The 23,158-nt window shown below is 38.1% G+C and overlaps 4 protein-coding genes across 4 annotated transcripts in view; 1 reads left to right on the forward strand and 3 right to left on the reverse strand.

The window, feature by feature from the left end:
* The window catches only part of LOC100641362 (uncharacterized), a gene marked incomplete at its 3' end in the record, with an annotated part of 14,782 nt that extends 4,398 nt beyond the window's left edge, over positions 1-10,384 (reverse strand). The window contains exons 1-28 of the mRNA XM_019999228.1: positions 10,229-10,384; positions 9,630-9,899; positions 9,322-9,459; positions 9,122-9,264; positions 8,355-8,611; positions 6,587-6,909; positions 6,420-6,506; positions 6,230-6,358; positions 6,060-6,179; positions 5,887-6,006; positions 5,701-5,817; positions 5,110-5,446; positions 4,946-5,053; positions 4,428-4,849; positions 3,809-3,934; positions 3,654-3,710; positions 3,514-3,600; positions 3,368-3,464; positions 3,149-3,285; positions 2,971-3,093; positions 2,503-2,841; positions 2,061-2,290; positions 1,821-1,950; positions 1,663-1,710; positions 1,485-1,559; positions 1,252-1,348; positions 1,069-1,202; positions 6-1,009 (exon numbers count right to left, since the gene is read on the reverse strand). Coding sequence (XP_019854787.1) covers positions 6-1,009; positions 1,069-1,202; positions 1,252-1,348; positions 1,485-1,559; positions 1,663-1,710; positions 1,821-1,950; positions 2,061-2,290; positions 2,503-2,841; positions 2,971-3,093; positions 3,149-3,285; positions 3,368-3,464; positions 3,514-3,600; positions 3,654-3,710; positions 3,809-3,934; positions 4,428-4,849; positions 4,946-5,053; positions 5,110-5,446; positions 5,701-5,817; positions 5,887-6,006; positions 6,060-6,179; positions 6,230-6,358; positions 6,420-6,506; positions 6,587-6,909; positions 8,355-8,611; positions 9,122-9,264; positions 9,322-9,459; positions 9,630-9,899; positions 10,229-10,298 — 5,325 coding nt within the window. The remainder of the gene's footprint in view (positions 1-5; positions 1,010-1,068; positions 1,203-1,251; positions 1,349-1,484; positions 1,560-1,662; positions 1,711-1,820; positions 1,951-2,060; positions 2,291-2,502; positions 2,842-2,970; positions 3,094-3,148; positions 3,286-3,367; positions 3,465-3,513; positions 3,601-3,653; positions 3,711-3,808; positions 3,935-4,427; positions 4,850-4,945; positions 5,054-5,109; positions 5,447-5,700; positions 5,818-5,886; positions 6,007-6,059; positions 6,180-6,229; positions 6,359-6,419; positions 6,507-6,586; positions 6,910-8,354; positions 8,612-9,121; positions 9,265-9,321; positions 9,460-9,629; positions 9,900-10,228) is intronic.
* Positions 10,385-11,295: 911 nt separating this feature from the next.
* On the reverse strand, positions 11,296-15,697 carry LOC100641490 (protein DD3-3-like). Its single transcript, XM_003383013.3, has 13 exons — positions 15,543-15,697; positions 15,441-15,494; positions 15,201-15,383; positions 14,909-14,965; positions 14,770-14,851; positions 14,429-14,719; positions 14,162-14,370; positions 13,917-14,091; positions 13,732-13,856; positions 12,982-13,152; positions 12,662-12,903; positions 12,358-12,571; positions 11,296-11,991 (listed from the first exon to the last, which is right to left on the reverse strand). The coding sequence occupies exons 1-13, from the start codon at positions 15,611-15,613 to the stop codon at positions 11,475-11,477; spliced, it is 2,391 nt and encodes a 796-aa protein (XP_003383061.1). The 5' UTR covers positions 15,614-15,697; the 3' UTR covers positions 11,296-11,474.
* A 171-nt stretch (positions 15,698-15,868) lies between these two features.
* Positions 15,869-20,403, forward strand: LOC100633877 (protein DD3-3-like). The gene is made up of 10 exons (XM_003382955.3): positions 15,869-16,166; positions 16,220-16,300; positions 16,391-16,541; positions 16,841-17,038; positions 17,087-17,398; positions 17,680-17,962; positions 18,780-18,842; positions 19,067-19,377; positions 19,436-19,507; positions 19,719-20,403. Exons 1-10 carry the CDS (start codon positions 16,020-16,022, stop codon positions 20,090-20,092), a joined length of 1,992 nt encoding a protein of 663 aa, XP_003383003.1. The 5' UTR covers positions 15,869-16,019; the 3' UTR covers positions 20,093-20,403.
* On the reverse strand, positions 20,237-23,153 carry LOC100641618 (tubby-related protein 4-like). The gene is made up of 5 exons (XM_003383014.3): positions 22,752-23,153; positions 21,780-22,532; positions 21,386-21,622; positions 20,603-21,337; positions 20,237-20,543 (listed from the first exon to the last, which is right to left on the reverse strand). The coding sequence occupies exons 1-5, from the start codon at positions 23,016-23,018 to the stop codon at positions 20,439-20,441; spliced, it is 2,097 nt and encodes a 698-aa protein (XP_003383062.1). The 5' UTR covers positions 23,019-23,153; the 3' UTR covers positions 20,237-20,438.
* Positions 23,154-23,158: the final 5 nt, after the last annotated feature.

Raw genomic sequence — 23,158 nt, forward strand, 5'->3', positions numbered from 1 at the left:
TCACAGGTAAAGGTACTGGATGAATCTTCTATCTGACAGGTACCATTGTGACATGGATTAGGATCACATGTAGGAATCTGACATGTATCACCTCTATAGCCAGGAGGACATGTACATGTAAATGTATCGGGTGAGTCTGAATTACATGTTCCATTATTAAAACATGGATTAGGATCACAGGGATCATTAATTGTAATGTTACATATATTTCCGGTGAAATCAGGTGGACAAATACATGTAAATGTATTTGCTAAGTCTTGTTCACAGTCACCATTATTAAAGCATGGATTAGGATCACACGGATCGACTGAAGTGTTACATGTATTGCCGGTGAAATCAGGGGGACAGGTGCATGTAAATGTATCAAGCAAGATATGATCACAGGTCCCTCCATTCTGACATGGACCAGGTAGACAAGATGCATTCTCAGGTACTTCAATCAGTTCTATTTGACAATAATCACCAAAGAAACCATCAGGACAACTACAGGTGTAACTAAAATCAGACTCAAGACAACTCCCTCCATTAAGGCAAGGGTCTGGATCACAGACATCGTCACAACCACTCTGTGACGAGTTCTGACAGAAACAAAGATGAGATGAGCCATCAGGAATACAAGTGGCATTAACTGGACAAGGACTACTGAAGCAAGCATCAATGGTATTGCAATGGAGGCCAGTAAAGCCACCAGGACACTGACAGATGTAGGAATGAGATCCTTTTGAAATGCAGGTACCTCCGTTATCACAGGGGCTCAATAAACACGGGCCAGTGTCTCTATCATCAGGACCAATGCAATATGGAGGAACAGTATTTGCTGGGCATAGACAAGAAGCATAGCCAGGCCCATTGATGCAAACGCCAGAGTTGAGACAAGTGTGAGATAGACAGTAGTCAATCTCAGAGCACGTTGGACCAGTAAAACCTTCAGGACAAGAACAATGATAGCTGGATGAGCCGACAGTAGTACAGGTAGCATTGTTACTGCAGGGTGAAGGAGAGCAAGGATCTGTATTGAAAGAAATAAGAGTGAGGTATGCAGTTTTGAAAGCATAGGTAGTGACTCACCATTAGTGACACTGTTTTCAATGGTGAATAGAACACAGAAGCTGATTCCAGACTGGCAGCTCACAGTTGCATTGATAAGACTATTAGTAACTGCATCCCAACTAGTAACATCATTAATATTCCTTCCTTGCAATCTATTAATGAGTATAATAATAATATTAACTTAACTTTTCTAACACTAACCTGTTTTGTGTTGCATATATGATGTCTCCTGCTGATTGAACACCATCACATCTACTGTATGTAACAGAGGAACTATCAGTATTACAACCTAAAACATCTGGATGAATAGAAAAAAAAGAATGAGTGAAACAATGCTCTTTGAATTAAATTATACTTAACAATTTAAAGCAATTATCATACAGAGATAATGTACATGTAAATATTTGTACAATTCCTTATTCAGTAAAGGTTACCTTGTCTGTTGAACTGAAGTGACATGTTGGTTAATGGTGAGTCATTACTTATGGGTCTAGCAAAAGTTGGTATACCTATAACAAGATTCAATAAAAGATCAAAGCATAAAAATTACACAAGTGATGTTTGTACATGTCCCACATGGTTCCTGTTTCAAATGACTCATTGTGTACTTACCTAGATTATAATAGCCTTCAAAATTACCCGCGCAGTCATTGCATATCTCTATATATAGAAAAAGTGTGAAAGAACTAATAATATATCATTTTAATTTAGCATTTTGTAAAGCAGAAACAATATTTTCATAACAATTAACCGAAAAAAATTTAGTTTACCAGAGTATGGGCTGTTATTGTTATGTCCAAATATTTTGAACAATAGACAACCTCCTTCACCAGCAGAACAAGAGAAAGTAAGTCTGACCAGTTGACCTGTTAGTCCAGCAGTAGGGATTCCTGAACCAACCTGGAAAAATAAATAAACTTATACTTCAATGTGCGTTAGACACCTTTTACGTATGCAATACATTTTTACAATTATATAGACCTAGATCTAGTCATTTTTGTTTGACGTACTTTAATTTTTGCATCAGAAGTTAATTCAAAGGTGTTTGTATTTATACCAGTCCAGCCATTAAATGTGTTAATTTGGGCATTGGATATTGAGCACTGACTGTTGAGAGCAGTTCTATTAGCTGACAGTATTACTGTTAGTGAGTGATCCATTACAGTGACTAGATATGATGAGTCAGATACATAGAGAGTAGGAACGGTCACTGAGGAGTCATTGAAAATGTATGGACAAGCTACAAAAATAAGAAAAAAATTAATATTATTAATGAGCTATAAATCTTTCTTTAAAAAAGGATGGAAGCAAGTAAATAAAAAGCATTAAAAATGGAAAAGTAGTAGGATTGAATTGGGGGAAAAGTAAAAAAACAAGAGGGTACTATTTAGCATTTTAAAAATACTTAATTATAAGGTGGCTAAATTGTGTATTAAATATGATTAAACCAACCTTGATTCAAGTTGACACAGCTCTCAGTCTGAGCCTGATAGACCCTATCCAAGGGACAAGCACAAGAGGAACACTCTTCCTCTCCCACGCAGTAGCCGCCCACGGCAGAACAGACCCCCTCAAACAATCCGAACCCCACCAATCGATCACCACTGGGTAAACGCTGGACAGTTGGTATGGGCGTGGCGGTACAAATACCGCCGATACCACATTCAGGCTGGGAAGGTATTGAACAAAAGCGACCGATGTAAGATGAGTCTTGACACTGACAGAATGAGTGACCAGAGGAATCGAGTTGACAGACACCACCATTTTGACAAGGATTGGGGTCACAAGGATCTAAAATATAACAAGGTATTATCAATCGTTATCATCATTATTATCTTTACTATTTCCTTTATTGTCATCATTATTATTATTATTATCATTACTATTTCCTTGATTGTCATCATTATTATTGTTACTTACTAAAGCATGTATAGCCATTTTGTCCTAACACAAGTCCATGTGGGCAAGAGCAGACTGGGATCGAACTCAGAGATACAGTACAGAAATGAGAGCATCCACCATTACTGTGGCCACAACTGACAGCTAAGAGAGAATGATGAGGGCATTGTTTATTATTATTTTTGTATTATTATTATACCTCTGTTTGCTGAGGATACTTCAAAGTTGACGCAGAAAGCAGGAGTGATGCTTGGAGCTGAACACTGGAGCTGCACTGTAACAGTCCTTCCATTGAACAAAGCCCAAGCAACATCATCAACATCAATACCAATCAGTCTATAAATAGATGCACATTTTAAAATAGTATTGTTACACTCTCGATTCTAAAAATAGTAACACATCATAAATATGCACTTACTGAGAGCCTGCGACTGAGAGAATGCTGCTAGATACATTAGAATACTGACAACTGTTATCTAGGTATTCCACTGACAGTACGCTACAGTCACTTACAACTAGAATGAAAAGATATAAATTATATAATAATAGTTACAACATGCATACCTCTGCCTAGATACAGTAGAGGATTATCGAGAGGATTTAGGCTTGATCCAGCTCTGTCTGGTCTTAGAAAGAACGGGATTGAAGTAGCTATACAGTAACAAAATGAAATACTCTAAATATTACGTATATACATCACATACCAATGTTAGCAAAGTCCCCTGTACATGTTCTTGCTTGCCCTATACAAGACTGAGTCCCTATATGTACAGTATACACATTATAATAATAATATAAATACTACACGGTCTCCTTTTATTGCAATAATTGTGTACATTATAATGATGTAACTGCTTACTTGCACATGTTTTTTGGTCAGTTAGTAGCACGTAGCCTGTTGGACAGGAACACTGGGCTACTCCTACACCATTCACTACGCAGTAATGTGAGCAATGCAGGCTATTCAATAGGCAGATGTGATAGCCTTAAAATGGAGAGGGAGGGAGAGTACAAAGAGAAAGTAGGAAAGGAAAATGTAATGGAGTATGTAATATAATAGCAGCTACATGTAATTATTTGTAAAATGGTCATAACTCGAAAAGTTGTAGTCGGAATCAGCTCAAACTTTCTATACAGCATAAGGATGTCAATATGTATCAGAAAATGTAATAAAAATTTGCGGTGATTTCGGAGCCATTTTTTGGAAAAAACCATGGACTATAGCCTGGGGTACTTTTCAGAATTTTGGAGTTTTCTTAAAATGGCCGTAACTTGAAAAATTGAAGTCGGAATCAGCTCAAACTTTCTACACAGCATAAAGACGTCAATATGTATCAGAAAATGTAATAAAAATTTGGGGTGATTTTGGAGCAATTTTTTGGAAAAAACCATGGGCATCAACAAATGCATGTCTAATGAACCAAATATGCATAAATTATGAATCAATGAGTTATATATACTACAACCCCATAGCTTACCACTATTAGGTCTCTTATTCTGATCAATGGTAGTAATGCCATATACCACTGGTTGAGGATTAAAACCACCAACCAGATCCAGTGAATTAACTTGTTCACGTCTGAACAATGACACAGAACTAAACAAAGAGCTACCCTCAGTACTCCAATATAGCCTATCCCCATTAATGACAAGTTGAAATGGAGCAGTCTCTGTTGAAGTATTCAGCAATACAGTGATATCATTGCCATTTAGATTGCTCATTGAAAGGCAGCTAGAGGCTTGGTCACCCCAAATTAATCGACTGTTAATGTAGTCAATCGTGATACCAGTTGGTCGAGAAGAGGAGGAAAGAGAGACAGAGAAGTCTTCTTGTGTTGAGTTGTTTAGTGAGCCTCTTTTAATGGATGGAGTAGAACCACCCTCTGTCCAATATAAGTGACTGTAAGAAAGAGACAGAGAGAGAAGGAAAATTATAAATAAAAGAGAGAGAGTGAATATAAAAGAGAAATGATCAAATGAATTGCTATTCTCTTACTTTGAGAAAGGATTGACTACAATTCCTCTTGGTGTGTCCAACCCAGTATAAACTGTCTCTGGCTCAAATGAGCTATCATTGATAGAGACTCTCCTAATCTCGCCACTCCTAATGTTAGTACAATACATAATTGATAGAAATAATAGCATAATTACTGCACTCACTGGTCTTCAGTCCAGTATAGGTAGCCATTTATCCAGTCATAAGTCATACCCCATGCTGATACATCAGTTAGTATCCTTTCTCTTGATTGCGACTGCTCATTCCCATTCAATTGTGTTGACCACAGCTCCGAGGAATTTCTGTCACAAAAATACAAGACGCTAGCCTCCACGTTGACATCAAGAGCATATACGATTCCAGTTTGATAGCCGGTATTCTCAAATGAATAAAAAAGAGGCACTAGAATATTGGAGGGAACTCCAGTTAAACTAGTTTCATAAACAGAACCAATTGAAGACCCCAAACTCAACTGAGTGATTGACAATATGAGGCTTGTATCTATAACAAAGAAAAAATCATTAACAGCTAGACCATACTATAGTACATGCACTCTTGGGCCATTTTTTATCAAAAAATGGCTAGGAGAGAATTTTCTATTTTTATAATTTTTCTGATACACATATGTTATAAATCTAGTTTGAACCAATTCTAATCAAAACTTAAATTTGAAAAGTTGCTCAAAATCTGGCCAGAGACCACACATACACTATACATGTATCCCTATATTTATGATGTATTATATTATACCATACCTAAACTAGGGAAGCAGCTCCTTCCATCAGTGCCCAGCGTGAAGCCAGGTCTACAAGCACAGTGGAATGAATCAGCACCAGTAACACACAACTGACTGCATGTACCATTAGAACAACCTGTAAAGAAAGAGAGAGAGAGAGGGGGGGAGGTTAAGATGACTATAATACTTATTCTATAATCCTCACCAATGCAGTTTCTTCTATCAGAAGCTAGGAAGAATCCACTAGGACAGCTACAATGGAAGCTGCCATTAGTATTGTGGCAACCATGACTACACAGACTGGACACAAAACACTCGTTAATGTCTAAAAGCAATGACTTATTATTGATCATCTCCCTATGCATATATTTCTCTTACCCTGACAGCTAACCCCATCACTGCTAAGAGTATAGCCAGGATTACATGTGCACTGTGGGTCAGAGCCAGTTGCATTAGTACAGCTCTGAGTGCATTGGAGCACACTAACATCACACACATCTATAGAAAAAAATTAAATTGAATTATTTTTAAATTTTTTTATCCCATACCTGCATTGTGGCACGTTCTCTCATCTTCGTCTAGCGAGTAACCATAGATACACGTGCAGTAATACGAACCAATAGTATTGACACACCCTTGACCGCACCCACCATTATTAATAAGGCACTCGTCAATATCTAATAAAACAATAAAAAAATAAAAATATAAAAGTATTTTTAAAAATTTCCATGCACTCACCAGACGAGTCGGTGGTTTGTAAAAGGGAATGGTTAACATGTATAGGACCAATGGAATTTGAATCAGTATACACTAGAACTATAGGTCCTGCAATTAAATAAGACAAAATTAATTATAAATTAGAACATTAGAACCTCCTACACTTTGATGCCATGCATAAAACTTACTGTCATTAGTAGTTAGTTTATTGATTCTTATTATGCTGGAGTTGGCCGAGTTCGTAAGATAAATGAAGTCCTCAAAAACAGCAATGCCATTAAACACAACATCCTCACTAACATGTACAACCCCTTGATTAGACCCATCAAAAGAGGAACGGCAAACATGGCCATTGTCACTGATCCAATATAACTTGAGATCGACTACATCGATTGCCATGGCGACCGGGTTGACGACCTCAGTTGCTATGGTTACAACGTTAGACCCATTCAAATTAGCTCTCTTGATGGTCGAGTTTGAGACTGAGCTACCTTCAGCCCAAAATATATACCTGAAGATAAATAAAAGAATTGATGACATATGCTTGTTATTATCTAAGAATTCCAAGGGATTGATGTTGTATGTCATCTATTGATGTCGTGTTAACATAACAACAGGAGAAGAGCAGGAGAATATGACACGGGTTGTCCATAAAGAGTTCAGAGAAAGGGCATTTTATCCATAGGAGGTTAATCTAGTATAAACTAAGCTCTTCACTAGTAACACACACAGTGAACAAACAAAGCCAAGAAAACCAGCAACAGAGAAATACTTAAATACAAACAGATATGAGCAAAAACAAGTGTCTCTAGTTTATACCATTGAAAAGTATAAAAGTAAAATTTGAAGTAGTTTGCCTCCATCATAGCATAGTTACAGTTGTTGCTTTCATCCTTCCTCCCTATCTCACTGTATCTATTAATTAACTTTATGCTGTTATCCATTTTGTGGGCTATTGTTATGATTATTTTTTAACTGGAGCAACATCATCCTCACCATTATTGGGCAAATTAAAAATAGCACACACACACACACACAAAATTTTTATAAAGTTAGAATGACACAGGATCACTACTAGACAGTTTATTCATAACAAATGAAAAAATAACAAATTCCAGACAGTCACTGCCTGTCCTAAAATGGCATCCTGAGCTTATATAATGTCCTATATATAGAGGTGCCCTTATTTTAAAGGTAAATGGCCAAAGTAGAAATTTACACAGCCATTAAAGTATACTCTACTAGCAGCCTGCAAATTTGGAGTAATCAAGTATCTTTAATTACTATAATGTGATGTATCCCACTCTGAGAATCATGCCTTCTAGCAATCCCTACACACACACACCTCTCTACCTTATACAGCTCTAATCAGGAGGTGTGATGCATACAGAATGATGTCCGTACCAACAACAAAAGGAAATAAAATGAATGGCAGTATCCTTGTTAACGTGGAAAAGGCAACCAGCATGATTAGGATTGCGTAAAGAGTTAAAGACACATTTTAAAAAGGCTTAAACATGAGGTGTATGGTAGTATATGAGGTGATAGATTAGGCAAAATGTGTGGATTAGTGGGCTTCCCTAAAGGGATGGCACTGATGCCTATTGTCCATAATGAATACTATACACTCTCTCGATAAGGAATGATATTGTTTTGTGATCATGGATTGTTATGGGCAAAAAATGTAGCGTAGTGAGTAAGATAAAGAGTGAGATTGTAATATTGCTTAATACATTAAAAAAAAATTTTTTTAACCTTCTAAACAAGCACAAAGTTGTACAAAGCTGCAGAGATTAAGCATTATATCTATGCAGAGCAGCTAGGAAGAGTAGTATTTAATGTAAAAGGACTTTTTATTGCTTTTTTGTATAACTCAGTTGTGTGGCTGCAGTTTTTATACCAATATCCAATAATCAAAGACATATTATAATCAATTAAACACTCCTCACTCCTCACCTGTATGGCTCCTCTGGAAACACCACAACTGCCCTTGGATGGGGTAGGGACTGAAGGACTGGAGTCACGTGACCTGAGCTCACGTGATACAACCCGATCCATCCCATGATTGAGTCGGTGAAGTAAAGGTTGCCTGATACCCAGTCAAAAGCTAGACCTTCAACCCTGCCAATGCTTGAACTGATCACCAGCGTCTCTCTAGTTTCAAAACTCACTGAAGATATCAGCGAACGTGTCTCATTGATGTAATAGATAACCTATAAAAAAGGAAATGCATTATTTATACAATTTAGCACGAATCTTAATTACATTTTTGTTTATTTAGTATGTTTGCATGTACTTTCCCTCTGTTGGTAAATATTTCCTGTTTCAATTATTTGCTTTAGGCGATAAAGTGAAAATAAGGTTAGGGTACAGGCCCAGGATTTGCTAATGAGGCCTATGAACCTGCTAAATGCTTACAAGTCCTCTTTAGGGCTTAGCACTAATGCAACACTAGACTGCTTAAAGAAGTACGGGATATTAGAAGCCTGGTATATTATATGATAGCTAGGACTTTAACATTTAAGATGATGTAAATAAAAGGCAAAAGTTCAATGATTTCATGTACTTGTGCATGCAAAACATAGCTCTGGCTTCAGTAATGCTATAAGTGAACAGACTCAATTATCCAATCAATAAATGCTAATCCGGTTAGCCATGCATGCAGTACGTGTAGCACATCCTTTCTTTAATTTAGGTACATGCAGAAAGTATAGCTGTCTGACCTGACTGGAGTAGCCATATACAAATAAGTCAATGGAATTCTCTGAGTCAACAGGCAGGCTATAAATGGACTTGCTTTGATGAGTCAATGCATCGTAGCTCATAATGGAATCTCCTTCTGCGTAGAGCAGGAGAGGATAAGGAGCTACAAAGAGAATAATTGAATAAAAATAAATTACGATTTATTGTTTATTTATTGTACCGTTAGCTCTGCATGAGAGTCCATCTGATTGGAGCGTGTAGTGCTCAAGGCAGGAACAAATGTATCCTCTTTGACTGCTGTTTGAGACGGCACAGAGTTGACTGCATTTACCAAAAGCTTGAGATTCGCATGCTGTCTCTAAATAAATCAATGAAAACTCAATACATACAATCATGCCAGAAGTAAAGGATATAGCAGCTTGATATTAGAAATGCCAAAACAGCGATGAGGCAGAGTAATTAGGCTTTGCATAGAATGTATTAATTTATACCACAGTAGTGATATTTCCTATTATGTACATTCCTTACCTCCAGCTACTACTGTGATATGTGCCTCTGCTACTGAAGACTCACCAACGATGACTAAAACATAATTATCAGCAGGGAGGGCGACAGCAGTAGTGATTACATAAGTTGTGGAATTGAGATGAAATTTATCTCTATCCTTTCCAATAATGTGAACAGTAAAACCACTGCCTGGAGTTTCGGTAAATCCAAGCGTTAAAACATATTGGCCTGGACTTGATGCTTCGTCCTCAGTGAGAGTCACTCTGTACACTGATGGGTCCAAGTCTTGACCTATAAATAGTACACGAGGCTTAATATAGCAACAATCTGACACAATCTGTTTTCATTGCTCATGAAAATGCACTCGGTGCTGTTATTCTAAGAGTAATAGTACATCCCTTTTTGAGAGAAAGGTTGAAGGGGAAAAGTAAAATACCATGTAGGGCTTTGGAGAGCTGAATGGTGGAATGATTTCAGGTACTGCAGGCGTGATTTTATTGAATTTTAAAGCTTATATAGTTAGGCTCATCATTAAACACAGCAATAATTAGTTAAGAGAAGCTAATCATACAAACACAGACCATAGATACTTCATTAAGTACAGAACTACAGTGACTCACCTCTGCCGCAGTCTATCTTACAGGAGACAGTGAGCAGCAACAGTAATAATGCGACAAAACTGATCTTCATTTTCCTTCTCTCTATCACTAATGGCTTCAGCTTAGCTGGTTTGATAAAATTGTTATTCTTGCTTTCGCCAGTAAGATAACTGTATAAACGTAGTGTCGGTCACCACTCCTTTTTATACAAATCAAGAATCAACGAATCGGGTTAACATTGATTCCGTGATCAACACCTCTCAGATCGCCCCCGCCCTGCAGGCCTGTCACCGAGGGAACCAGTAAACAAACTGCAGATTGAGAGAGGCAAAGGCCGGGAGAATGAGCGGGACAACTCATGTCAGACAGCAAAGAGAGATGGAGGAGTATCTAAAGAGAATAAAACTAAAAGAAATATTCCAGGCAAGCCTCTCTATCATCAAACAATGTAGAATTACAAATACACTGTGTTCTTTTACATGGACGATGCATTTATGATTGACTAAAGGGTTTACTGAGACAAGTGGTTGTTGAGCAGCCAAAGGATCCTTTTGGATACTTTTACGAAGAAGTGAACAAGATCAAACAGGAAATGGAGGACAACAATGTGAGTAGCAAGTACAACTTTTAGTCTGGTAACCTCAATTCATTAATATGTGGCAGCCAATTCTGGCATACCCGTGACAAAGAGTCATCAGGGCATGTACTAATTAGCTAGTTCATTTCATCATTAGTCTCTATGTACAAACAACATCAAAGGATTGGAAGAATGTTAACACAATACAATACAATGTCAGCTTTGCTTTAATCCCCATGTATACATAAATTGACAAGAAAACACTTTTGATGTTGTTGTTTAATCATCAGACTGTGTGGGTGAGTGCCTCTTTGTGCATCAATATTGATGGTAGGGATTGCTGTTTTGTTAGGGTGTGCCATGATTGTGTTTACCAATGGACATGTATACATGACAAATTAATTAATTAATATTATTATTATTATTTTTAGATTGACATTGGATCAACCACTTTTCTCACGACTCAGTATCAGGAGTTGAGCAATAGCAAGGAGTGACGTTGTTGACATAATTACTGTTGTTACATAGTTTTTGTTCACAAGACAATTTTAATTTTAGCAAAAAAAAATCCTAATAATAATAATAATAATAATGTTTAAAAAAACTGATAAAATCTGCCCTGCAGAGACACACACAACTAACACAAAATAAAATAAAAAGAAAAAAAACAGTTATTTTTGCTGAAAGGGCTTAGACTTTCTTGGCAAAGCTTCTCTTGATGTTAGTGAAACCAGATGAGACTTTCTCTTTGGTCGAATGCCACTTGTCTCGCCTAACACGGAAGAATACTACAGTAGCAACGATGATAATGACGACAATTAAAACAACGAAGATGGCAGTTGCTATTGTCACAAATGTAGCAACTTGTGCAGTAGAAGCAGTATAGACACCATCTTGATCGATCTGAGCTTCTACCATGCCATCGACTGATCTAGTTTCCAGCCTTCTGTACACATTTCCATTGTTTGGGTCAGAATAGTATATGCTGGTGTCTCTGTCAAAGTCTTCACCGCTGACCATTAGCTGCAAGGTTGCCGTCTGTCCTTGGTCGGTGCTCAAACCAGAAACCTGTACGTAGTCACTGACCAGTTTACCAGGGGCTGTTTTGTCGCTGGTCATGGCTTGGGCTTCGGATTCATTTGCAAATGTTCTGATTGAGATGACACTTGGTTTGCTCATGGTACCTCTATCAACTTTGAGATTGCCACTGTGGAAGAAAAAAGGAAGAAGTATAAAATTATTATTATTATTATTATAAAAATCAAAATTATACTCAGGGGTACAGGCTTGGCTGGCTTTAATAGTACATGTACATGAACATGGCTTTGGTAGAACATTTAAAATTTGTAAAAAAATTAATTTTGATCTGAATCAGCTAAAGAATCAACATAAGTACATGTACATATAATAAAAATTATAAAAATCAAAAATTCTCTCCTAGCCATTTTTGATGAAATACACTGTATAGGGTCTTCGGTTGCAACTTTAAAATAATAAAAAGTTAAACACTATGCCAGTCTCTTATGGGAAAACCTGACTATGCTATCAATATATTATATAATTAGACACTCACGAGCTGGTTGATATTGTGCCTCCATTCCAGCCGATACGTTTGCTGATCAAAGCATTGATATAAGCAATGATCTTTCCTTTCTGACTCCGGTTGGTAAAGTTGTTATTTCTTGTTGAGAGATAGTAGTAAGTGCCTTTGGATGTGACTCTAGCAAGTCCAAGGTCATAATAAGTTCCGGCATCATCCAGTTCAGACATTTCACCACCATAATGACCTACATGTAGATAAAAAAATAACAAATAAATGAAAATACAAACAAAGAAGCATAAATGAAATACTGTACTTATTATCATTATAAACGCACTTGGGCTGAGCATTGCAAGGTTTTCTCTTTGGCTCCTGCTAAGTCCAAGGAAAGTCTCATCATTGTCGAGATGTTGAGGATAGCTTCTTCCAAAGTGACCGTTCTTCTCTGCAGTAGGTACAGCAGCCCCTGGAGTGCCCTCGGCGTAAGTATGGTTACGAAGGAGAACAATGTTAGAGCGATCAGTGCCAGCTCTCCCTTGACCATCATTGTTGTTAGGATTTGTATTGGAGCCGGTCCATCTATAATGAGAAAGAGAGAGGGAGGGAGGGAGGAAAGAAATAAAGTTAGTTATATCAACTATTTTTCTTGTCTCTTACTGTATGTGGACACAGGAGCCGATAGATACTTGGAGATCGTTTGGCACAAAGTCGTACTCTACTCCAGGATAGGTCTGGACAATGTTTCCTCTCTTTCCGCGTACGTTGAGATTATAAATTGTAGTACAGTCCGAGTCTGAGGGCTTGGAACGAATGGCAAATGTGTGAGATCTATAAAAGTCAAAATAAAAATAATTATGTGACTCAAATTTGCATGAATAAAAAATTGCCACAAAAATATCAAATATGCATATATATATATGCATACATGTATTGTGGTGTTAAGCTACTGGGAAAAAAGCATCAAAATTCGGCATTCCTTAAAAATGCATATCCAGTATAGCTATTCAAAAGAGCTGCATCAGTTGACTATCATTATTTATTGCACCACACACAGGATGAAAAGGCTCATGAATACGAGCCCCAGTTGCTGATTCTGCTTCGGTGCAAATTTCAAACTATAAATACATTTTCGGTGGGATGGCTGGCATTACCATATTTGGTGAGGTCATGGAAATCATGTGATAAGGCGATGCTCATTTAATAATACTAAATTTGGTCAAAATGAAATTTCTCTCTTTTCTATAGTTCGATTGAAGCTTCCGCCCTACAAATACTATTTTCTTTTCTTTTCTTTACCTCCCACTTTCATTACTTATAAAGTAAATTACTAAATTTGGTCAAACTCTCGCAGTCTCTCTTACTCTAATTTTTTCCCTCTCTCTCTCTCTCTCTCTCTTTTTCTCCTACCTGTCTTGGAATGTCCTACCAAACTGGTTTGTGTTAATAGCTAGTTGAAGGCCAAAGTTAACTGAGTTAGGGGCTGGGTCTGGGAAAATTTTTACAATAGGATTTTGACGGAAAACGTATCCACGCTAAAGGAAGACACAAAAATTAAACTAATAACATAATAATAATTATTAATAACTTCTTACAGCTCTAGCTTCAGTGGTATTGAAACCAAACTGAGTGTATACGTCCAATTCGGAAATAGTCCTTCCGGCGAGATCATTTGTATTGTCGTTAAAGACAGGTACGTTGTTACGACGAGCAATTGAAGAATTTACGGATGAGTTCCAGCCATCATACTCACCAGTTGAAATATTGTATCTATAAATGAAAAGAGATTAAATAAAATAACTACACGTTAAAGAAGAAAAGAGAGGAGAGAGGTACTTACCGTGCTCTCAATACGCAATGCTCGTGGGGAAGGTCTGGGATGGTCCAGTTATAAATGTTGGTATAGCCACCGACACCATTTCCAAGGTGGTTGTCGCGACTCCATAGAGTCTCAACACACTCTGGGGCAGAGAGACGAGAGTCAGCACGGTATTCTCTCCAGACAGCATGCTTTTCCTCCGATGTGGTTGGGTCGGTCCAAGTCCATCGCTTTTATAAAACGGAAAAACAATAAAGTAATTTTAATAGTAACTCTTTATTGACATACCTCACACTCCTCTTGTGTGTTGGGGATGTAGTATCTATTGGCAGAGTTCTGATTGATGTTCAGTAGTATGTATAACTCGGGCATTTCACAGGCAAAACGGGACTTGACGTTAGCGCTCTCTTCCTGATACATGACACAGCGAGTTGGATCGTTGGTAAGTATAGCAATGTCCCTCCATGGGGTGGGGTGCCAGTAAGGATAGTAGTCTCTCTCTTCTGGGCACTCATACCCACGACGGTTTCCGTTCTGGTTCTGGCGTGTAAATCTTGCAGTGTTTCTATTATTAAGGTTCTATGGGAAGGATGCACTAATATTGAGAGGTGATATAAGATTATACTTACCCTGTCAGCACTGAAGAGTCCACGGTTTCTCTTGCGGAGACGACAGTTGACATAGTAGTCAAAACTCTCGTGCATGCCATATCTAAAATGTTAATAAGTAATAACGATAATAATAATAATAAACTTATTATTGACTTACTCTAAATCAGTGTTGCAGTCATAGTCTTCACAGAGAGCTGGGTTATTTGGGATAGTCCTTTAAAGAAAATAATAATGAAATTATGTGTTGCTAAAATTGAAATTACAACTAATTGCTTCCACCTTTTTTGTTTGTGTCACTTTCAAATTTAATTACTAGCTCTTATTACATTAATTTTTAATTAAACAAAGCGATAAGGAAAAATTCACTGGATGTGGTAATAACTGTACATTTTAATTTAATCATAACACCACTTCCATCAATAAGTAAATCTAATTATGACTTTTCTCACTTGGTAGAGGCACCATCCCTAACGTTGTCATCGCACATGTATTGGAATATGATCTCGCAGTGGTTGTTCTGGTCACCACAGCTGTGCTGGTTGGTCCATTCAATGGATAGAACTGATCCTGCATAATAGTAGAGGCTACCAACGTTGTAGCCGCCGCGGTTGTTGTTTTGAGAGTCAAATAGCCTGCAAAACAGCAAAAGGAGGAGCTATGATAAGAGGCGGTAGTATTCAGGAGCTTACCTGTTGGCATTGTTCCTGTCCCTCCTTGCTTCATCTAGTCGGTTGTTGCTCCCTCTGTGATGATGGGTAAAATATTAGCAGATTTGACACTGCGTTTCTCACCTTGGGTTGTGTAGATACATGTCGCAGTGGACAAGGGAGACTAGTGCCAGCACTAGTATAGCAATCTTCATGACTGTTTGTCGAGGAGAACTGTTGTAAAAGAAGTGAAATAAAGCTACCAGCGACAGTAAAAAGATGGAATGCAGAGAAGGCAGAAGTTTTCGGGTTGAAATAGCTGCGCAGCTGAGGGAGAGGGCAACGCCCTAATTTATTCTATTTTTAGTAACAAGACCCACCCAAGGAGCGATCTGATTGGCCAGTTGTAACGAGCCACACCCAAACTTTCCATTTTAGGAGCTGGAACAAGGCAAGTGCTGGTATAGCAAGTGCTGATAAAGGTTGAAGCTCGACCCATTTCCTCGCTACACTTCTCTCTCATTTCTCCTCGAAAGCAACAACAACAGTGACACCTATCATATAGCGGCTGGACCGTTCTACTGAAGTAAAACCAAAGGCAAATTAACAAAAGCAGCAAAGATGATTCTTAAAACGCTGAGCGTTTTGTTGCTCTGCTTCCACCTTTCTTTATCAGACGTTTACATGCACAACCCCCGTGGCTCGAACAACCGACTAGAAGAGAGATCAGCGAACAGGAACAATGCCAACAGGCTCTTTGATTCACAGGTACGCCGTCCTTGCAGCCAATTGTACTTACTGCGCATGCTTTTTCCTTCTAGAATAACAATAGAGGAGGCTACAACGTAGGAAACAATAAAGCCAGTGGAGGGATCAACACTGAAGAGGATATCTACTACATGGTGAGTGTAGATCTAATGCAAGAAATTTCTTCTATTACAAAATATTGCAGTATTTATTAAAGGGTACAATCATGTTTGTTTTTTTTTCAGAAATACTTTCAAAGCGGTCCTAGTGCTTCCTCCAGTTTGACCATTGAGTGGACCAACCAGCACGGCTGTGGAGGGAACGAGGACAGCGACCCACACAAACTTAACTGTAACATTGTCATACAGTACATGGTCTCTGATGTCTGCGAATTTGGTAAGTATTAAACAACGCATGCCACAAAACATAATAATTATTATATAGTTTTAATTACATTATTTTTTATGCTTAATGCAAAAAAATTAAAAAATAGTTTTTTATTATTTTTAGCCAAGAGTACATAATTGTATATACAATTTAGCTTTAGCATCTTATGGTTATTGGGTGTCCTGTCATCTTATTTTTATTCAAATTACTAACTATAGGCTAACAATGCAATTAACTTTAGTGTAGTATAATGTAGATCATTATTTAGCTGCAGTATTAAAATTATCATATTTTTAACTACACTATAGATTCTGAAGATGAAAACTGCATGCGTAATGGCGACAATACCAACACTCAGACCTTCAATGCTGTTGGCTCAGGACAGATAAATGGATTCACTCAATCACAAATGACACAACGAATGAAAAACCAAGTTTCCACAACCAGAGGTCTTCATGAGACGTACGAGTATTACAATGACTGCTACATAAGGAAAAGGAACACTGGTAAGTTAGAATAAAATATAAATGATATCACTTATCTTTTAAAAACAGGTCTCTTCACTGCTGACCAGAACCTCAGAAACAACCAATACGGCAACAGTTCAGCTATATACACTCGTCAAAATGCTAATGGAAACCGTCGTGGGTACGAGTGCCCAGAAGAGAGAGACTACTATCCTTACTGGCACCCCACCCCATGGAGGGACATTGCTATACTAGCTGATAACATGAGCCAGTGTGACTGGTACCAAAGGGAGAGCTTCAATGTTCAGCCAAGAGGAATATGTCGTGAGCTGGATGAAAATAATGCTGTAAAGTCTTGGTCATATTGGAATAACGAGGATGATTGCGAGAGATATGGAGGTATGTCATGAATAGATAAATTCTTAATTATTCATGGAGCGAGAGTGACATTATAGTTATTAGCATAAGGAGTGACTCTGCTCAGTTACTGTGAATTACATTGAACCCGTTATGAAGCAATAGTGATGTAATAGGAATGATGCACTTATGACTAGTTTAGTGTCAGTATGACGAAAGTGTATATTAGCTAATGAATGAAGGATACTTTGCACTAATTCACTCCACAATGATCTCAAAATGTCCTTTTCAATACTAATTACCCTCTCTCCCTCTCCCTTTAGGTCACTGGTTCACAGAGTATGCTTACATTGATATAGAGGAGGTCAATAAAGCTCAATGCCAAGACAGAAATCACACCAATGGCCTCAAGAGAGTTTGGGCTCCAACCACATATGGTGGTACCCCTCAATGTCTCGTCCTTCCTCCCGCCCCTGTTTGTCAACCAGCCAAGTGGTCAAGAGTGAATCACCTTGGTAACAGCCGAGATGGTGTACCCCTCAACTTTACCTGGACCCTTCCTTACTTTCCATCTGGAAATGAGAAATTTGTTGTCGTGCGTCTGAGGTAAGACATAACAACAACTAATACACTATTACTAGTGATGTCAAATGGAGTAATCCACTGATTGCTATACTAAAGTATAAATAATAACAAACAGACATCTTTCTATACTGATACATAGACTATACTTGTACTTGTTCGTTTCAAAAGATGATAAACAGGAAAGGAGCTTAGAATTACCATAAAATATGCTTTTTAGTAACATATGAGCAAGTAGGAGTGAAAAAGAATTGCTATCAATTTTATGCTACAACTAGCAGAGACTATGTGTTTGAGCTAATGCAGTATATAATCCGAATATGGCCAATGGCTCATATAACATCATGTGAATGATTTCGTTCTTATTATTGTGGGTGTATAATCCAGTGAATATAGATCAGGATATTGCCATTAGGCTTCTTTACTGTCAATGTACTCCCACCAACATTCCTTGGCAGCCTGAAGTAACACATGCTACTCTTGCCCAACCAAAAATGGTAGAAAGAATGTTGTCATAAAATACTTCCTCTTGCTGAGAAGAAGTGTAGTGTCGATTCCATATTAAGAGAGCTATAGTAGCCCTTAAAGTGATGGCTCTTATGACGATTACAGCATATCCTGATAGTCTGTTACCAGTCCTAGTTTGGTATTATTGTCTAGTCTAGGGTTAGAGTAACAATTCAATGATCTTCACTTGACCCCTCGACCTGATGTCAAGTACAATTTGTATACACTTAACATAATAGACATAACATTCATCACATAGATACAATATTTATGAGTATTTGGCATCACTGTCTCCACTCTTACCACTCTTCTTTTTCTCTTTCCACCTGTCTAGATACAACATCTCTACTGATGACTATGACCCATTCAACACCAACAGTTCACACAACCAGAACCTGTGAGTCACAGTCTACACACACACACTAAGGGATGGTCTTATTATAAATATACATGTACTACTCATATGATTATACCTTTATAAAAGTACATGTACTTATATGATTATACCTTTATAAATATACATGTACTTATATGATTATACCTTTATAAATATACATGTACTTATATGATTATACCTTTATAATGTACATGTATTTATATGCTTTGTTTTTTTTCTTGTAGTGCTCAGCAGGTTCGCTCACCAGTGACACAGAATCCATACATTAACATTGGAGCCACCAATAACAAGCCACTTCGTTTAGCTATCAATACCGCTCAATTCGGTCGTACCTTCCAAGACAGGAGCCATGTCCTTCGTCTGCTCCCTCGTAGCGAGATCAGTCACCCCGCCGGCTCAACCTGCACTCTACACAACCTCAACGTGAGGGGAAAGAGAGGAAATATCGTTCAGACCTTTCCCGCTGTTGAATACGATTTCATTCCTAACAAACTAACAGTCAGAGAATCAGACTGCATCCACATACAATGGACAGGTAAGGCGCAATCTGATCTTAATATGCTCCAATTGTATCAATTGATTATTATCTGTAGGTTCCAACACTCACAATAATGGTGCTCCTGGCGGAGACGGTCAGACTGGAGATGCAGGAGAAGGGACTGGAGGTAAGTGTGTATGTGTGTGAGAGAGAGAGAGTGTGAGAAGTAGTCACTTAACTCAATGGGTTATTAGTAACACTGCATTACTGCTAGTGTAATGTGAAGTATTGCTACAATGTAGTGTATTGCTTCTTTTTAGTAAATGTAGTTTTGACTGTCTCCTAATATTCACTCATTCAATAACAAACATTGATGACGCATCCCTTTCACTCCATAGGCACCGACAGGCACAACATGGTAGAGATACCACACCCCAACTCAAATTACCCAGTTCCGTGGGAAAACTCCACAATGTGGAGAGGAGTTGAGCTAGTATGGAAGGATGATACCTGGACCAACAGCTCTGCTCTTGATGAGACTGACATTGCAGTAGTCCTTGCTAGTGGTGGATATTATGAGTGTTACACTCAAGGAAAATGTACCAAATCCATGCAGTCCTATACCCCACGTCTTAACCGACTTCTTAATAACATTGTCCCATCTTTCGGTACTGTATTGAGGCTAAAGAGAGGGACCTATCACTACATCTGTTCCCGTAACAACAACTTCACTAACCGTAGCCAGAAGGGAATGATTACTGTGACACCATAAGTTGTCTTCTCTCATCGACTACATGCGAACTAATATTTTTGTCATTTTTTATTTTTTAGTTTTTAAATGTTTTCTGTGCTGATTTTTGACACATTTTAATGCCATTTCTGTTTAGCTATTTATGTTGTTCTTTTGTTTTTTTCATTCCTCTTTCAATCTTATTATTTTCTTTCTGTTAGCTGGACACTACAGAAAGAGAGAGAGAGTGCAATGTCTTGAACAAAGGAACAAAATGCCATGTCTGTTTTGTTGTATTAAATTATAATTATAATGTGTAAAAAAATTGTGTTAACAAAAATAAGTATAAATAAGTGCTATTATATATACAAGTGAGAAGAAGACCGTCTTAAGAAATGGAGCCTAGTGCTACACCAAGTGCTGTAACTGGAGAAAACGGATACTGGAAATCCAAACAGTAATGGCCATGGATTGACTTGCCAAATTGAAAAACCTTTAAAGCACAAGAGATTTGAATCATTATTAAAATATTTTTATACTATTATAGCTCACCACTTCATCATTCAGATCAATTTGAAAGTTCTTGACAGAATCTCGATTGATACGGCCTCCAAAGTCTAACTCAAAAATACCAAATTGTTGATTCCATTCAGGCTTCTTTGATGTGAGAGTAATCTTAGTATCCCCAGTACATAGACCAACAGCGATATCCCTTGGCTCGCATTTTATGTAGTGAGTAACTACATTAAGTGTACCAAGTAGAGTAGGATTTCTATTACTTTCATTCGCCTCATAGGAAGATATAAACTTGTAATGTTTAGAGACTGTGTTACCTTCAATCTCAGCAATGATCAATGAAGCAGAGTTACTGCTATCATTATCAACGCTAGTAGCTGCTTCTTGAGAAGGTTCTGCTATATCATTGCAAGTGTCTGACGTTTGAGCTGTTAACTGATGCCGTCTAAAGCTACCCCTCAAACCTCTTGACCTCCTTTGGGTTTGACTTGGCGATCTTGCTTGACCCCAAAAATCCGGCCTTCTCTCTTTCCTTCTCTCAACTGGGTGCAACTGATATCGTACATTAAAGAACCTTCTAGGTCTCTGCTTGGCTCTCAAAAGAGGAATATAAGAGCCAAACTGTTCGTACTTCAACAGGAAAGACTGAGGCAGCGAGTTTTCACTTTCATTGACGGTTTCATTCTCAGGTACTACAATGCAGTGAAGACGAACTCCTGGAGACAAAGGCCTCAACAAATCTGACAAAGGCAGTTGAGCATTAAGAAGTGGCTGGAAAATATAAAATAAAATAAAATTAGAAAATGCATTAAAACTTACTGCTAGGAGCAAAGGACACATAGAGCTTAGTCTTTTAATCTCTTGTGTGGGGAGTGGTAACTGCTGGAGTGAAAAGAGGCTACTCTTTTTGTGAAGATTTGAGACAACCTTCTCCCTGCAGAGTCTTAAAAGGCTGGGAATAGTCATCATCACATCCACAGAGAATAAGTGTCTGTCGTGAGCTATGAAAAGAACAGAGTCTGAGAGTCCCCAGCATATATCTTGAAGCAGAGGAGCCTACATAAGACATACAGTACATGATGTTTGTCATTTGTTTTTCAACACATACAAGTATGCAAAACTATTTGCATGTTTATTATTTTCATTATCATGTATGCAAAAGTATTAATTGCATGTCTATTATTATTATTATTATTATTATTATTGGCCTTACATCAGTTCCTGGTTGACCTGCAATAAGCTGATCGACTGTTAATAGTATGCTGCCATCTCCATCAACAAATCGAGCAGCAAGGAAAGATGGTGTCATGCACTGTCCAGAGTTCCTTGCATAATACCCAACCACTGCAAGGACGGTCTGCTCCTCATTCCATTTTGCTTTTCCATTGATGATACGAGTGTGAACGCACATGCAACAAGCAGAAGAGACATTTCTAAATATCGCAACCTCTCCATTTGCAAGGTAAAGTGAAAGAGATTGAGTCGATAGCGTCCTGTTACCCTCTGGAGTTGCTATGTTAACTTCTTTGACCGGACCAAAGTAGCAAGCACTAATAACAGCTGTGTCCTCTCTCACTACCATAGTAGCCATGAATCGGCCATGCTGCAGTGGATCTATATCAATCACTTCTCCTTTTTCTGTGCCAAGGGCAATGGAAGTGGTTGGCTTATTCCATGATAAAGAAGTGAACTGTGCATAAGAGCCATATGCAGACGAAGTGACAATCTGAATTGAGAATATATATGCACCATTAAGGCCAGAGAATATTTGCAAGTGTCCATCTTCTGTGCATATTGCAACATAGCAGCCACAGTAGCTCCACTGTATGTCCTTCACTACTGATGTTATTGAGTAGTCGAAATCAAGTGCTAGGACTTTTGCTCTGTTCTTCCAAACTTTGATGTTTCCCCAACTGTCGTATGTGGCAAGACGGTCTCCTTGAGGCCTCCATCTCACTATTCTAACCTAGAAACAATGATGATAACAACAATAATGCTAATATTAAAAGCTGAATATCAAAGTGCTAAGTAGTGAAAATCTACAGCAAAGCAGCTAATTAGATCTGAGCATATAAAGAATCACAGAGGCTAGACTATAGATACAGCATCTATGGCTAGACAAATGCAACATCTATGGTTTAAGTTTCTAAACTATCATAGTATTTAAATGTTGCATCCGGCTTACCCCACCAACATGTCCTTTTAGATTGAAACTTGACTTGAAGAGCTTCCCAGAAGAGCCTCTGCAAGACGTAAATATGCTCTCGTCCTCTTCTGTAGAGATCCAGCTAACCCCCACACTTCCCTCCTCTGCACCAGCAGCTAGCCATCCACCCACTGGGTGCTCTGCATGGCTTTCTTCTTCTTCAGGATTCCTTCCACTATTGCTCCAGCTTAGGCTCCTCAACTTACTCCCCACAGAGGCTTGATAGCGAGTTGAAGATGCCCACATTTCAGCATTAATGATAAGCCCGGATCTTGTTGCTTGTGTTATTGTTTCAAACTAGCGGCAGGCTAGCTACAAGTTGTAAAGAAAGTCATAGTGCATCTTTTCTTCACACGTTGTCCAGGGTGAGCGGGGCGGGGCTCGCA

Source organism: Amphimedon queenslandica, unplaced genomic scaffold (genome assembly GCF_000090795.2).
Source record: "Amphimedon queenslandica unplaced genomic scaffold, v1.1 AMPQUscaffold_13516, whole genome shotgun sequence".
NCBI lineage: Eukaryota > Metazoa > Porifera > Demospongiae > Haplosclerida > Niphatidae > Amphimedon > Amphimedon queenslandica.